This window comes from Grampus griseus, assembly GCF_964374135.1.
Source record: "Grampus griseus genome assembly, chromosome: 3".
Lineage (NCBI taxonomy): Eukaryota > Metazoa > Chordata > Mammalia > Artiodactyla > Delphinidae > Grampus > Grampus griseus.
In genome coordinates, this window is record NC_139019.1 from 81,103,903 (window position 1) to 81,120,359 (window position 16,457).

The window sequence follows — 16,457 nt, forward strand, 5'->3', positions numbered from 1 at the left end:
AATTAAGTACCTAAGTGACGGAAGTCTATCTTTTAAGAATGGATTGAATAATACTTATAGTCTTCTGAGAGTATTTATTTATTTGTTTGTTTTGCTTTCATGAACTCATGCATGATGAAGCCAGTATATAGGGGAAATCATTTAAACTGCTCCTTAATTTGGAGATTAGGTTACTTCCATTCTCAGGAAAAGAAGGAAACTAGTAAAAAAAAATCAATATAAAATGGATGAACTTAGTCATCTGCAGAATTTCAACCTTAAGATATTTCTGTAAATATCATCTAATGCTAAATTGCTAATGGAGATGAAACACCCAGATTCAATTAAAATGTTTGTAGAGAAATCTCATAATTAGACTCTAAAATGACTGCAGTATGATCAATTTTGTGGTACATAAAGTCAGATTCTAACATAACAGTAATCCAGCTTGCATGAAAAAAAGACAGGAAGAGTTTGGAGCAAGAATTATCAGTGTTTATGCAGAACCATCCAGGAGACACTGCCCTGAAAGGCATAGTTCTTCTTGTTATTAGAGATAATCATTTGTTTTTCACTTATTAGACTGCCCCAAAGTCTATATGATATACCCTGCCTATAGACTTACCTCAACTTTTAATCTGTGCTCCATAAATAATGACTTATTTGCAAACTAAGTTTCCCAGGAAACTTCTTGCCAGTTAAAAAGTATTGGCATCAAAATCTGATCATCGGGCTTCCCTGGTGGCGCAGTGGTTGAGAGTCCGCCTGCCGATGCAGGGGACACGGGTTCGTGCCCCGGTCCAGGAGGATCCCACATGCCGCGGAGTGACTGGGCCCGTGAGCCATGGCCGCTGAGCCTGCGCGTCCGGAGTCTGTGCACCGCAAGGGGAGAGGCCACAACAGTGAGAGGCCCGCGTACAGAAAAAAAAAAAAAAAAAAAAAAAAAAATCTGATCATTAAGGAGGTGGACGCTGAAGTCAGACAGACCACTTGGATTCAAATCCTTGTTTTCTCACTTCTGACCTTTGTGACCTTCAGCAAATCACATAATCTCACATCTATAAAAATGGGATATTACAGCTCGCATCTCACAGGCTCACGATGAGGTCTGATTATATCCCAAGAATACAAAGGGATTCCCCACTGTATATAGATTTTTGAAAGTAAAAGTTAATTATGCAAATACAAATAAGATTGATATTCATCAACCATTGTTAATGGTTCATTGTTGGTCTCTAGCAAATGTTTCAAAATTACAAAAGGTTAAAAGTGACCTCATGAAAACAAAGTTAATAATTTCTGGAGAAAATAGTGCAGTCTGAAAACATAGACTAGCCAGTTCTAGAAAGCCATGGAAGATTTAAATATGAGGTTTTCAGAATCACCCCCTGGAAGGTGAACTGCAAACAGCACCAAGTGAGTGGAATAGCAGTCAACATCACAAGTCACAGGGAAGCCATATGAATGTGCAATGTGTAAGGAGCCACTGGCTTCTTCAGCCACGAAGCTGGAGTGACCCACTGACAACAGTCAGTGGGAATACAAATTGGATATAAATGACTGTAACTTGTGTAACACTCCATTCCCTCAACCACAAACAGAATGCACTACACAGAAAACTGTCAAGGATCTCCTGATGTTCATGGGCTTTTGATATTGTTCATATTGCCAGGTATACACTTTAAATAAATGATTTGCCAAATTGCCAATGGGTGGGGCTGAGGGGGAGAGAAAACAGAAGCACTAGCTAAAGCTTGTTAAAGCTTTACACTACCATATGTTGACATGTAAAGTGGAACAGAGGTCTTAGATATAAGAGATAAGAGAAAAATTGAAAAAAAATGGGGGTTTAATTTATTTTACAGTTTTACAAATGATAAAACAGTAACACCCAATTGCTATACATAAACAAAAGGAAAAACAGTGTTGAACAGAATGAACTTGACAGAATAAACCTCATCTTTCAATTCCACAAATGATGTAAGAAATAGTAGCAATTATCCTGTGCAGCAATACTATCTCTGTAAACTCTTTTTTTTCCCCCTGCTATATACATTTGAAACACTTGTGCTTTTGCCTACACAAAGAAACAGTATTTATTAAAAAGTGCTACTTAAATGGGGAGACACAGAGTCTGGAGCCACAATCTGAAAACTGCAATTCAAATACATTGCCAGCTTGAAGACATTTTTTTAATTTTTTTTTTTAAAGATTTGGATACATTAGACCCTTATTGTAACTCTAGGTATGAACAATGTAGAATTCAGTTATAAATAGATCCCTTTAAAGCAGGTTAGCAACTGAAGTTTCAAAAGAACTTCTTTATTCTGAAGTGGTCTTATCTCCAGAGTGCTTCACAGTGCAGGCCCCGAAGACATTAGCATAACACAAATCTAGTGTGTGTATGTTACAGACTAAGTGTGTATACACACAGACACACATATATAACATTGTATATATGCATCACACATGTCTATTTGTACTATGTAGATATATCTATAACACATATATAATAAAATATCTATTTCTAGGTGGGCTTTATTTGGATTTTCTTCCATCAAATAGGAACAATAACCCTCTCTAGCTCAATCTGTCAAACGTTGGTATATTGATGTCTGATGGGGAAACTCTCAAACTTGTAGAGGTAACAACTAACTATACATAACTCTTCCTACACCCCTTCCACAATTATAGATACTCCAACAATAACCACATGAAAACAATTCTTTTATGAACCAAATACCACACTGTGTGCATTATGACTAACTGGCTCAATTAGAAATAAATTACTTTGTTCACCCTTTTCCTGTGTACTAGCTTAATAACTAGTTGGTATGTACACTACCTATAGCATTATTTAAATAAATTGTTTTTGTAAGCATATATGTAGAAATTCCCATTAGCAACTGATATATATTTCGTATGATATACAATACATAAAGACATTTGAATGCCCAGCACCTTCTTTCAGACAGAAAAACTTCCACAGTCATTTCATCAGTCCTGTGGGCTGAATCATTAGATTTGCCCAGAAAAGTCTGTTACTGATTTATTATTTTTATTCCAGCAACTTAATTTTAAGTATAGAACAGGCTGGGTAATAATGATGAAAATGTTTCCATGGCCTCTTCATGTCAACAGCACAGTAACAACCATGTTCTCTAAAGGACAGGAATATTTCACAATCAGCTGCCTGAGCATTGCCAGGTACAGGTTTAAATCGTGAAAAGGAAATAAAATATTAAAGAAGTGAACGTATGATAGTCTCAAAAGAAAAAAAACCCCAGATATTTCAAGTATGTATTTATAATTTGATTTCATCATTATCCCTTTTGCCCCCTGATCGGTTAAATCTCAATTCTTTTTCTTATTCTTGCTGTTAGCCTTCAGTGATTTCCTTGCCCTATCCCCGTAAGAAGGCCACAGTGGATCGCGAAGGGGAAGGGGAGATGGAAAGGTATACAACAGGGAATGAATTGGTCTTGTACAGTTTGTCTTCTTTGAACACTAAATGCCTTTAATTGAATTCATTCTTGAGTATTGAAAGTTCCCTGAGATGAACAAAAATAGTCTCAGTCGATACTGAAGCCCTTTTTATATGCTGAGCATTTTCAGAACTGGGCACTGTATTTAGAGAACACAAAGCATAGGGTAACAAAGCAATGTGAAGCTAAAAAGGCACTACTCTATGTACATCTATGAGATAAACAATGCACAGAACAGTGAATGTCTGGGATGCTTTTGCTGTGGCCTTAAAATTGTTTAAACACATTTGTTGAAAATGCAGTAAAAATGGCAAGGTACCTTGCTGCTGCTTTTTAAGACATACTTTTAATGAGTTCTGACATGTATTTTATCTACAAGAATTTACTCATGACTTCAAAATTTTTATTGAATTCAAATTAAAGGCTACTCAAACAACTTGTCTGCAAATAGTCCAAATTAAGTAATTACCTACTTTTGATTCATTGGGTAAATCAGACTTTTCAACCTTACATTCAAAATATTTATCTAGTACTTTAAAAACTTCCAAGAGGTAAAAGGTTCAATGATAAAAGTACATCATATTCTATCCATTTTTAGCTATGTGTCTTTATGGATTCTATTTTATGGGTTCTATTCTGTTTTCTTAGAGACACATAAATTCTCAGGAAATATAATCTTCTGTATCTCAAGGTTCTATCATATTTTTAAAAAGAATACCACATATTATTAATATATTGAGAACTGTAGTTACTGTGAATATCCTTTTTCTTGATAACAAATATATATATATATTCTTTATGCTATTCATTCTTTTTCAGACGGTCTTCCCTAAGAAACAAAACATACATACTCCTCATGCTATTTCTTCTTTTCTCAGACTGCCTTCCCTAAGAAACAAGAAGTAATCTATGTTGTTTCAGGTCAAAAGTAGAAATGGGAACGCAGTATTTCTGCTTTCTAAAGAAACAATTTACCATCAGAATTACCTACCAGCATAGTAATTACCAGAAATTGGCCTATTGGTCAATTCTATTATGTGTTAAAATGTTTAAAAATCACTTTATAAAGAATTTCATGTGTTTCTCTGAAAACACATTAATGTGATAATGTGAATAAATTTAACTGTAGAAAAAATATTGGTCAATTTAATTAATCTGAAGTGCAAAATACTGATGTACAGTTTCATTGTTAAACCTCTTAAAATTAATCATCTCCGTGATGAAAACAATACTCTATTAATCATATTATTTCTGCTCTAAGAAAATTTAACAATAATCTAGAGAGCATGCCAATCTTTCCATCTGAATAACAAGGGGGATATCAAAGAAAAGTCACATTTCAGCCCTATCAAACATTTATTCTAATGGGCAAAATGCTTCCACAAAATCATTATGAAATGTAAAAGCTGTGGAACCTTCCTTCAAATAAAAATAAAGTTTGAATTTGGAAAATTTAAAATGCCTAGAGACAACTTTCGCTTTAGTAGCGTAAATAATATATTAATATGTTATTTTCATGAAAGGAAAATGGTTTGTTGTGTAGACACATGAGTATAATCTTTGGTACCAAAAGAACATTTTTTTCCTGCTAATTTTACCATCTCAAATGACAGAGTTTATCTTTCCTTTAGAATGGCTCAAAATTACTGAGTGATACAGTTTATCTGGTACCTTCTACACTGTTGGGAAAAAATCTGGAGGTTTAGAGTTGTGCAAAATAAAACTTTTTTTACAAAGTCATTGTGTGATAACCCTTTAAAAATACAAGAACGTTAAAAATGATCACTTGAAGGTTATTCATCTCATTCATTTTTATCTCAGAAGGATTTTCGAAGCACCCCAATACCCAAACCAAAAGAGATTCCAGAAGGCAAACAGAACAGAAACAAAAACATAAAGTTCATGATCAGACTCAGAATCCTGACTGAAGGCATTTATTTGAGTTATTTAATCTTATGGATTTCACTGCTCAAACTGTTTCCATCTTGATTTCTGCTGACAGGACTGTTCAGTTTCCCCAAGGGCTGAGTTGTGTTCCTGGGTTCCTCTTCTCATGTGCTTGGCGTTGCAGTGGCAGCCCAACAGTGATGAACATTTTTGCTTCATTAACTAATGACGAGTGCATTGTTGGATCTTGTAAACACTACTGATTATACATTCAAACTGTGTTCTTAGTGGAAGTGGCACTTACTAGGACCCTTGAAGTCAAAATACTTAATTTTCAGAGCACTTTGCAGGTATTTCATCAGTTGGTAGTGCATTTCTCATGAACGTCCTTTATCACCTTTCAGATAAGTGGTGGATGCTGAAACCCAGTCTCGTTTTGGATCCTGTTTTCAAATCTTAGGAAGCATCTTCAAGAAAAGAAGTGCATATTCAGTCTGTCTGTATGTTTCAGATGTGCTTTATTGCTTTATGCACTTTCCTGTTGTCAGTTTCAGAGCTCCTCTATTATGTAGCACATTTAATGTTTTGAATTCTAATGGCATTCTATGAGGGCTTGCATTGGAAAAGTACCTGTATTTTAAGTCATCATAGTAATGATATTTGACAGCTTTTCCATTCAGATCCTTAGGGAATGGCCAGAATCCATACAGGTGAATTTCATCACAGAATCTTGTGGCTAGGGTATACATGAGCAGACCTGTGCTGGGTCTTTTGATGGGAACTTTGTTTGTCAGCCAGTAACTGGGGAAAAAAACATACACACAAGAGAAGAATTTAGAGAAACGTTCAACATACCCTACAGCAAGTACACTTTGTATAATTAAAGTAAATGAAATTTGAAAAGTAACTGTATGAATGACATTCAAAAGACTGCTGAAGAAATAATATATTTCTTAAGAATTTAGAAAGTTGAATGCATTTATTTTATCTTTCTTATCCTTTATTTTCTTGCTTATTTTGCGGTCATATGAATAGCCAAGGGACCTGGAATGTGAGTAAATATTACTGTGGAATCTTGTATTCAAAAAGAACTAGAACAAAACATTTATATAACCTACAGAGTAGAATCTTCTCAGAAAGGGTTAAATATGACTGCAAAAAGTAATTGGGCAGTGATTAAGTAATTTTCCTAGATAAAGAGGATTTGAAACTATGCCTATAGGTTTTCAAAATCTTTAATATTTCAATTAAAAATCCAAACAAATAAATGCTTTGCCTGTATTATACTGACTTATTCAACTCCAACTTCTAAGTCACATTTTACTAAAGCTAATTAAGAATATTGCCTCAACCTGCAGAACAACATAACACAAATAACAAATATTTGTAAATAGTTCACCACTTATGCCATTTAAAATTTTGTTAGACAGGCAAACATATTTCAATGCTGATAAGTATTTTATACTATTCATTAAAAAAGGCAATAAAATACTCCAAAATGTTTGATCCACCACTGTTGCCAAACTTTCTTCACCTGAAAAACATGCACACTCACAACTTAATCATTACCTCTGGCAGGGAAGGAGGTGGCCAATACTTATTGGCACATTCATTATCTTATGTGGAATCAGCTACAAGTTAAGGAAGAGCGTGGATTTTCTCTGACATTCAAAGTTGTACAGTTATAAATAAAGTCAATAAATTGTTTGGTCTTTTTATTTTTATTATCTCCTATTCAGGGAAATATATACATGGTGATCCAAATATGAGGGCAAGATTGTTCAATTCTGGTCATTGCTGTGCTTAAATACTTGCCTCAGATTTTACATAATATTATTTCCTTTTTCTTAAAAAAATAATTTATGAAGATTTCCAGGCTGTATCAAATACATGTAGACTACTGAATATGAAAAAACCCAAATTTTGTTTTATTTCATTTGGGTAAAGAAATATTCAAACCTCACTACAAACATCCAAAAAAAGGGAAAAATATACTTAACCATTATTATTCCTGTTTATTTTTTTCCTTCTTTCTCACCCTTCCTTTGAACCTGGTTTGACCTTTCACATTTTTAATTTTTCTTGTTGGGTGAAGGCCATGTGCTAAATGTTGTGAGCAATGTGAAATGCATTATGAGCCTTTTGTTATCACAAGTGTTTTGAGAAAGCATATTCTCAGTAAAGAGGATTCATAAGGAATTGTTAGAGAAGAATATCTAACAATTTTCTCATAACCCAAAGGTATGAGCAAAAGCCATAGCACGTATATTGTTAGCATCTTGAAGAAATCACAGACATAGATTTCATGCAAGCAGAATAGTAAAACCACAGTCTGAAGGCTTTGAAGAAACTTTGATACAGCCTGAAGCTCTCTCAGCTCTGAGAAAGCAGGTGTTCTTAACATGAAATGGTTATTATAGGAAAGTTTTGTGAGCATGATTTGTGTGTGGTTACAAATGCCAGCTGAGGCAGTTGGTTAGTTTAAAAAAGTGCATTTATTTATAAATTTTTAAAGTGAGTGAAGCAAATTCATACTCAGTCAAAAAAATGATTATTTCCATCAGGGAATGTCAATTATTGGAAATAGTTTGGCAGTATGAAGGTCATGTTGATTTATCTTATTTCTAAAGTGGGGAAAAAATAGCTAGAAGAATATAACGTAATGCTATATCATTTGTATGGTATTCCAAGGTCACATTATATGTAATTACAAGATCACATTATAAATAAGCTTTGTGATGTTTGGCTTATAACAGTTTGAATAATTTCAAAGAAAAATAAACTACCCATTTGTCAGGACATTTTTGGAGAAACAATGCAAAATAAATGGCTCTTATTGATTTCTAAAAAGAAATCAGAGGAAAATAGGCCTTAACAAATGGCATCAATATTTAACAGATAAATTGAAATAAAATCTTAAAGCAGGTCAAGAACTACCGTCATAAGTAGTAACATTCTGTGAAATTAAAAAAACATAAGGAGAGAGGAGCTTCAAGATGGCGGAAGAGTAAGACATGGAGATCACCTTCCTCCCCACAGATACATCAGAAATATATCTACACGTGGAACAACTCCTACAGAACACCTACTGAACGCTGGCAGAAGACCTCAGACCTCCCAAAAGGCAAGAAACTCCCCACGTACCTGGGTAGGGCAAAAGAAAAAAGAATAAACAGAGACGAAAGGATAGGGATGGAACCTGCACCAGTGGGAGGGAGCCGTGAAGGAGGAAGGGTTTCCACACACTAGGAAGCCCCTTCGCGGGCGGAGACTGCGGGTGGTGGAAGGGGGAAGCTTCAGAGCCGCGGAGGAGAGCACAGCAACAGGGGTGCAAAGGGCAAAGCAGAGAGCTTCCCACACAGAGGATCGGTTCAGACCGGCACTCACCAGCCCGAGAGGCTTGTCTGCTCACCCGACGGGTGGGCGGGGGCTGGGAGCTGAGGCTCAGGTTGCGGTCGGATCCCAGGGAGAGGACTGGGTTTGGCTGCGTGAACACAACCTGAAGGGGGTTAGTGTGCCACAGCTAGCTGGGAGGGAGTTCGGGAAAAAGTCTGGACCTGCCTAAGAGGCAAGAGAATTTTTCTTCCCTCTTTGTTTCCTGGTGCGTTTGGAGAGGGGACTAAGAGTGCCGCTTAAAGGAGGTCAAGAGACGGCGTGAGCCGCGGCTATCAGCGCAGACCCCAGAGATGGGCATGAGACGCTAAGGCTGCTGCTGCCACCACCAAGAAGCCTGTGTGCGAGCACAGGTCACTATCCACACCTCCCCTCTTGGGAGACTGTGCAGCCTGCCACTGCCAGAGTCCCGTGACCCAGGGACAACTTCCCCGGTAAAAAGCACAGCGTGCCTCAGGCTGGTGCAACGTCACGTTGGCCTCTGCCGCCGCAGGCTCGCCCCACATCCATACCCCTCCCTCCCCCCGGCCTGAGTGAGCCAGAGCCCCTGAATCTGCTCCTTTAATCCCATCCTGTCTGAGCAAAGAACTGACGCCCTCAGGTGACCTACATGCAGAGGTAGGGCCAAACCTAAAGCTGAACCCCGGGAGCTGTGTGAACAAAGAAGAGAAACGGAAATTTCTCCCAGCAGCCTCGGGAGCAGAGAATTAAATCTCCACAATCAACTTGATGTACCCTGCATCCATGTAATACCTGGATAGACAACGAATCATCCCAAACTGAGGAGGTGGACTTTGGGAGCAAAGATATATATATATTTTCCCCCTTTTTCTCTTTAGTGAGTGCATATGTGTATGCTACTATGTGTGATTTTGTCTTTATAGCTTTACTTTTACCATTTGTCCTCGGGTTCTGTCTGTCCGTTTTTTTGTTTAACTTTAAAAATTTTTTTCTTCATAATTATTTTTTATTTTAATGACTTTATTTTATTTTATTTTACTTTATTTTATTTTATCTTCTTTCTTTCTTTCTCAGTATTTTTTCTCCCTTTTAATCTGAGCCGTGTGGATGAAAGGCTCTTCGTGCTCCAGCCAACGTCAGGGCTGTGCCTCTGAGGTGGGAGAGCCAAGTTCAGTACACTGGTCCACAAGAGATCTCCCAGCTCCACGTAATATCAAATGGTGAAAATCTCCCAGAGATCTCCATCTCAACGCCAAGACCCAGCTTCACTCAACGACCAGCAAGCTACAGTGCTGGACACCCTATGCCAAACAACTAGCAAGACCGGAACACAACCCCACCCATTAGCACAGAGGCTGACTAAAATCATAATAAGGCCACAGACACCCCAAAACACACCACCAGCCGTGGATCGTCCCAACAAAATGAGAAGACAGAAAAACACACAGCAGTTGAAGGAGCAAGGAAAAACTCCACCAGACCAAATAAATGAAGAGGAAATAGGCAGTCTACCTGAAAAAGAATTCAGAATAATGATAGTAAAGATGACCCAAAATCTTGGAAGTAGAATAGAGAAAATACAAGAAATGTTTAACAAGGACCTAGAAGAACTAAAGAGCAAACAAACAGTGATGAACAACACAATAAATGAAATTAAAAATTCTCTAGAAGGGATCAACAGCAGAATAACTGAGGCAGAAGAACGGATAAGTGACCTGGAAGATAAAATAGTGGAAATAATTACTGCAGAGAAGAATAAAGAAAAAAGAATGAAAAGAATTGAGGACAGTCTCAGAGACCCCTGGGACAACAATAAATGCACCAACATTCAAATTATAGGGGTCCCAGAAGAAGAAGAGAAAAAGAAAGGGACTGAGAAAATATTTAAAGAGATTATAGTCAAAAACTTCCCTAATGTGGAAAAGGAAATAGTTAATCAAGTCCATGAAGCACAGAAAGTCCCATACAGGATAAATCCAAGGAGAAACATGTCAAGACACATATTAATCAAACTGTCAAAAATTAAATACAAAGAAAACATATTAAAAGCAGCAAGGGAAAAACAACAAGTAACACACAAGGGAATCCCCATAAGGTTAACAGCTGATCTTTCAGCAGAAACTCTGCAAGCCAGAAGGCTGTGGCAGGACATATTTAAAGTGATGAAGGAGAAGAACCTACAATCAAGATTACTCTACCCAGCAAGGATCTCATTCAGGTTTGATAGAGAAAATAAAGCCTTTACAGACAAGCAAAAGCTAAGAAAATTCAGCACCAACAAACCAATTTAAAACAAATGCTAAAGGAACTTCTCTAGGCATGAAACACAAGAGAAGGAAAAAACCTACAATAACAAACCCAAAACAATTAAGAAAATGGGAATAGGAACATACATATCGATAATTACCTTAAATGTAAATGGATTAAATGTTCCAACCAAAAGCCATAGACTGTCTGAATGTATACAAAAACGAGACCCATATATATGCTGTCCACAAGAGACCAATTCAGACCTAGGGACACACACAAACAGAAAGTGAGGGGATGGAAAAAGTTATCCCATGCAAATGGAAATCAAAAGAAAGCTGAAGTAGCAATTCTCATAACAAACAAAATAGACTTTAAAATAAAGACTATTACAAGAGACAAACTAGGACACTACATAATGATCAAGGGATCAATCCAAGAAGAAGATATAACAATTGTAAATACTTATGCACCCAACATAGGAGCACCTCAATACATAAGGCAAATACTAACAGCTATAAACGGGGAAATCGAAGGTAACACAATCATAGTAGGGGACTGTAACACCCCACTTTCATCAATGGACACATCATCCAAAATGAAAATAAATAAGGAAACACAAGCTTCAAATGATACCTTAAACAAGATGGACTTAATTGATATTTATAGGACATTCTATCCGAAAACAACAGAATACACATTTTTCTCAAGTGCTCATGGAACATTCTCCAGGATAGATCATATCTTGGGTCACAAATCAAGCCTTGGTAAATTTAAGAAAATTGAAATCGTATCAAGTATCTTTTCTGAACACAATGCTATGAGACTAGATATCAATTACAGGAAAAACCAGTAAAACCCCAAACACATGGAGGCTAAACAATACACTACTTAGTAACCAAGAGATCACTAAAGAAATCAAAGAGGAAATCAAAAAATACCTAGAAACAAATGACAATGAAAACATGATAACCCAAATCCTTTGGGATGCAGCAAAAGCAGTTCTAAGAGGGAAGTTTATAGCAATACAATCCTACGTTAAGAAACAAGAAACATCTCAAATAAACAACTTAACCTTACACCTAAAGCAATTAGAGAAAGAAGAACAAAAAACCCCCTAAGTTAGCAGAAGGAAAGAAATCATAAAGATCAGATCACAAATAAATGAAAAAGAAATGAAGGAAATGATAGCAAAGATCAATAAAACTAAAAGCTGGTTCTTTGAGAAGATAAACAAAATTGATAAACCATTAGACAGACTCATCAAGCAAAAAAGGGAGAAGACTCAAATCAACAGAATTAGAAATGAAAAAGGAGAAGTAACAACTGACACTGCCGAAATACAAAGGATCATGAGATTACTACAGGCAACTCTATGCCAGTAAAATGGACAACCTGGAAGAAATGGACAAATAGTTAGAAATGCACAACCTTCCCAGACGGAACCAGGAAGAAATAGAAAATATGAGCACTCCAATCACAAGCACTGAAATTGAAACTGTGATTAAAAATCTTCCAACAAACAAATGCCCAAGACCAGATAGATTCATAGGCAAATTCCATCAAACATTTCGAGCAGAGATAACACCTATCCTTCTCAAACTCTTCCAAAATATAGCAGAGGGAGGAACACTGCCAAACTCATTCTATGAGGCCACCATCACCCTGATACCAAAACCAGACAAAGATGTCACAAAGAAAGAAAACTAGAGGCCAATATCACTGATGAACATAGATGCAAAAATCCTCAACAAAATACTAGCAAACAGAATCGAACAGCACATTAAAAGGATCATACACCATGATCAAGTGGGGTTAATTCCAGGAATTCAAGGATTCTTCAATATATGCAAATCAATCAATGTGATACACCATATTAACAAATTGAAGGAGAAAAACCATATGATCATCTCAATAGATGCAGAAAAAGCTTTTGACAAAATTTAACACCCATTTTTGATAAAAACCCTCCAGAAAGTAGGCATAGAGGGAACTTTCCTCAACATAATAAAGGCCACATATGACAAACTCACAGCCAACATTGTCCTCAATGGTGAAAAACTGAAACCATTTCCACTAAGATCAGGAACAAGACAAGGTTACCTACTCTCACCACTATTTTTCAACAAAGTTTTGGAATTTATAGCCACATTTATCAGAGAAGAAAAAGAAATAAAAGGAATCCAAATTGGAAAAGAAGTAAAGCTGTCACTGTTTGCAGATGACATGATACTATACATAGAGAATCCTAAAGATGCTACCAGAAAACTACTAGAGCTAATCAATGAATTTGGTAAAGTAGCAGGATACAAAATTAATGCACAGAAATCCCTAGCATTCCTATAGGCTAATGATGAAAAATCTGAAAGTGAAATCAAGAAAACACTCCCATTTACCACTGCAACAAAAATAATAAAATATCTAGGAATAAACTTACCTAAGGAGACAAAAGACCTGTATGCAGAAAATTATAAGACACTGATGAAAGAAATTAAAGATGATACAAATAGATGGAGAGATATACCATGTTCTTCAACTGGAAGAATCAACATTGTGAAAATGACTCTACTACCCAAAACAATATACAGATTCAATGCAATCCCTATCAAACTACCACTGGCATTTTTCACAGAACTAGAACAAAAAATTTCACAATTTGTATGGAAACACAAAAGACCCCGAATAGCCAAAGCAATCTTGAGAACGAAAAATGGAGTTGGAGGAATCAGGCTCCCTGACTTCAGACTATACTACAAAGCTACAGTAATCAAGACAGTATGGTACTGGCACAAAAACAGAAATATAGATCAATGGAACAGGCTAGAAATCCCAGAGATAAACCCACTCACATATGGTCACCTTATCTTTGATAAAGGAGGCAAGAATATACAGTAGAGAAAAGACTGCCCCTTCAATAAGTGCTTCTGGGAAAACTGGACAGCTACATGTAAAAGAATGAAATTAGAACCCTTCCTAACACCATCTACCAAAATAAACTCAAAATGGATTAAAGACCTAAATGTAAGGTCAGACACTATCAAACTCTTAGAGGAAATCATAGGCAGAACACTCTATGACATAAATCACAGCAAGATCCTTTTTGACCCACCTCCTAGAGAAATGGAAATAAAAACAAAAATAAACAAATGGGACCTAATGAAACTTCAAAGCTTTTGCACAGCCAAGGAAACCATAAACAAGACGAAAAGACAACCCTCAGAATGGGAGAAAATCTTTGCAAATGAAGCAACTGACAAAGGATTAATCTCAAAAATTTACAAGCATCTCATGCAGCTCAAAAACAAAAAAACAAACAACCCAATCCAAAAATGGGCAGAAGACCTACATAGACATTTCTCCAAAGAAGATATGCAGATTGCCAACAAACACATGAAAGGATGCTCAACATCATTAATCATTAGAGAAATGCAAATCAAAACTACAATGAGATATCATCTCAAACCAGTCAGAATGGCCATCCTCAAAAAATCTACAAACAACAAATGCTGGAGAGGGTGTGGAGAAAAGGGAACTCTCTTGCACTGTTGGTGGGAATGTAAATTGATACAGCCTCTATGGAGAAAAGTACGAAGGTTCCTTAAAAAACTACAAATAGAACTACCATATGACCCAGCAATCCCACTACTGGGCATATACCCTGAGAAAACCATAATTCAAAAGGAGTCATGTACCAAAATGTTCATTGCAGCTCTATTTACAATAGCCCAGAGATGGAAACAACGTAAATGTCCATCATTGGATGAATGGATAAAGAAGATGTGGCACGTATATACAATGGAATATTACTCAGCCATAAAAGGAAACAAAATTGAGTTATTTGAGGTGAGGTGGATGGACCTAGATTCTGTCATACAGAGTGAAGTAAGTCAGAAAGAGAAAAACAAATACCATATGCTAACACATATATATGGAATCTAAGAAAAAAAAATGTTTATGAAGAACCTAGGGGCAAGACAGTAATAAAGACACAGACCTACTAGAGAATGGACTTGAGGATATGGGGAGGGGGAAGGGTAAAGTGTGACAAAGTGAGAGAGTGGCCTGGACATATATACACTACAAAACGTAAAATAGATAGCTAGTGGGAAGCAGCTGCATAGCACAGGGAGATCAGCTCGGTGCTTTGTGACCACCTAGAGGGGTGGGATAAGGAGGGTGGGAGGGAGGGAGATGCAAGAGGGTAGAGATATGGGAACATATGTATATGTATAACTGATTCACTTTGTTATAAAGGAGAAACTAACACACCATTGTAAAGCAATTATACTCCTATAAAGATGTTAAAAAAAAAACAAAAAAAACCCAAAAAACCCCCCATAAAAACCATAAGGAGCTAATCCAAATGCCATCAGTAAGAGTTTACTATGTGCTTATATAACTTTAATGTCATGCTTGAAATTGTTTAGGCTAACCTAAACTATCAAGATTCAGTATTTCCCTAGGAATACAGTACAATTTTAAAGTATCTGAGAGTGTCCACTTAACTCTAAGTCAGTACAAGCTGTTCTAATTTTTATTTCAAGTTCATATCTGTTACATTTTAAAATTTAGCAATGTTTTCAATTTAGCAAATAATCTAGTTTCCATTGTATGTATTTCTTTTTATAGAAATCGATGTTTTAAAATCATAAAATCCATGCAGGCTCCCTGTAGAAGATTTGAAGCAAAAGGAAATGAATGAGGAAGAAAACTGTTACCTAAAATCCAACCACATAGAGATAATTACTGCCACAATGTGCTGCATCCTTTTGTTTTTCTAGCTGTTTTGGATCTTAATATATATTACAATCATTCATAGACATACACAGAATATTTTTCATCAGCTAGGCTCAGTTTTACTTCAGATATTATTAATTCCCTCTCTCCCTCCCTTCCTTTCTGCTTTAATACTCTAATTGTCTTGTTGTATGAAACAAACTCACCCTGGATTTGCTATATAAGCTTTTGAACATTTCTTTTTATAGATGCAATACTCTCCCTAGGTCTCACAGCTTCCCAACAAGGAGTCTTATCTACTCTTCCTCCAGCATATCAGTCCCATTTCTTACTGCAAACAAACTCAACTTGGAATGCCTTTACTCACCAAATCGGTGAGGTATAGAAGGCCATATATATGGTTACAAGATGTGGATGTGAATCTGTAATATAATGCTCATGAGTCATTGGGAAAACTACTTCACTTCCTTGGAACTTGGTTAATAATATTTAACATACAAGATTGTTATGATAAAGTAAAAGAGATTGTAAGTATGTAAGAACATATCATAAAGCTTGACACATACTAACAGTAGTTGAACTTCAACATACCCCACACAACCCATTCTTCAATCCCACTCACACATCCTACTTTTCTCCTGGCACCGTCTATAACTACATATTGGTTGGACAATTGTGGTCATGTCGTTTCACTTCAGTGGTCTGTTTCCTTAGGGGAGAAACAGAACCGTCTGACTGTATGGCTTTGGGGCTTCCTCTATCTATAAG

At 36.4% G+C, this 16,457-nt stretch overlaps 1 protein-coding gene across 1 annotated transcript in view; it reads right to left on the reverse strand.

Moving 5' to 3' along the window:
- Positions 1-5,308: 5,308 nt before the first annotated feature.
- ST8SIA4 (ST8 alpha-N-acetyl-neuraminide alpha-2,8-sialyltransferase 4) overlaps positions 5,309-16,457 on the reverse strand; it is a 100,146-nt gene continuing 88,997 nt past the window's right edge. Inside the window, exon 5 of the mRNA XM_082652077.1 lies at positions 5,309-6,152. Within this exon, the coding sequence (XP_082508203.1) occupies positions 5,870-6,152 (283 nt within the window). The 3' untranslated portion in view covers positions 5,309-5,869. The remainder of the gene's footprint in view (positions 6,153-16,457) is intronic.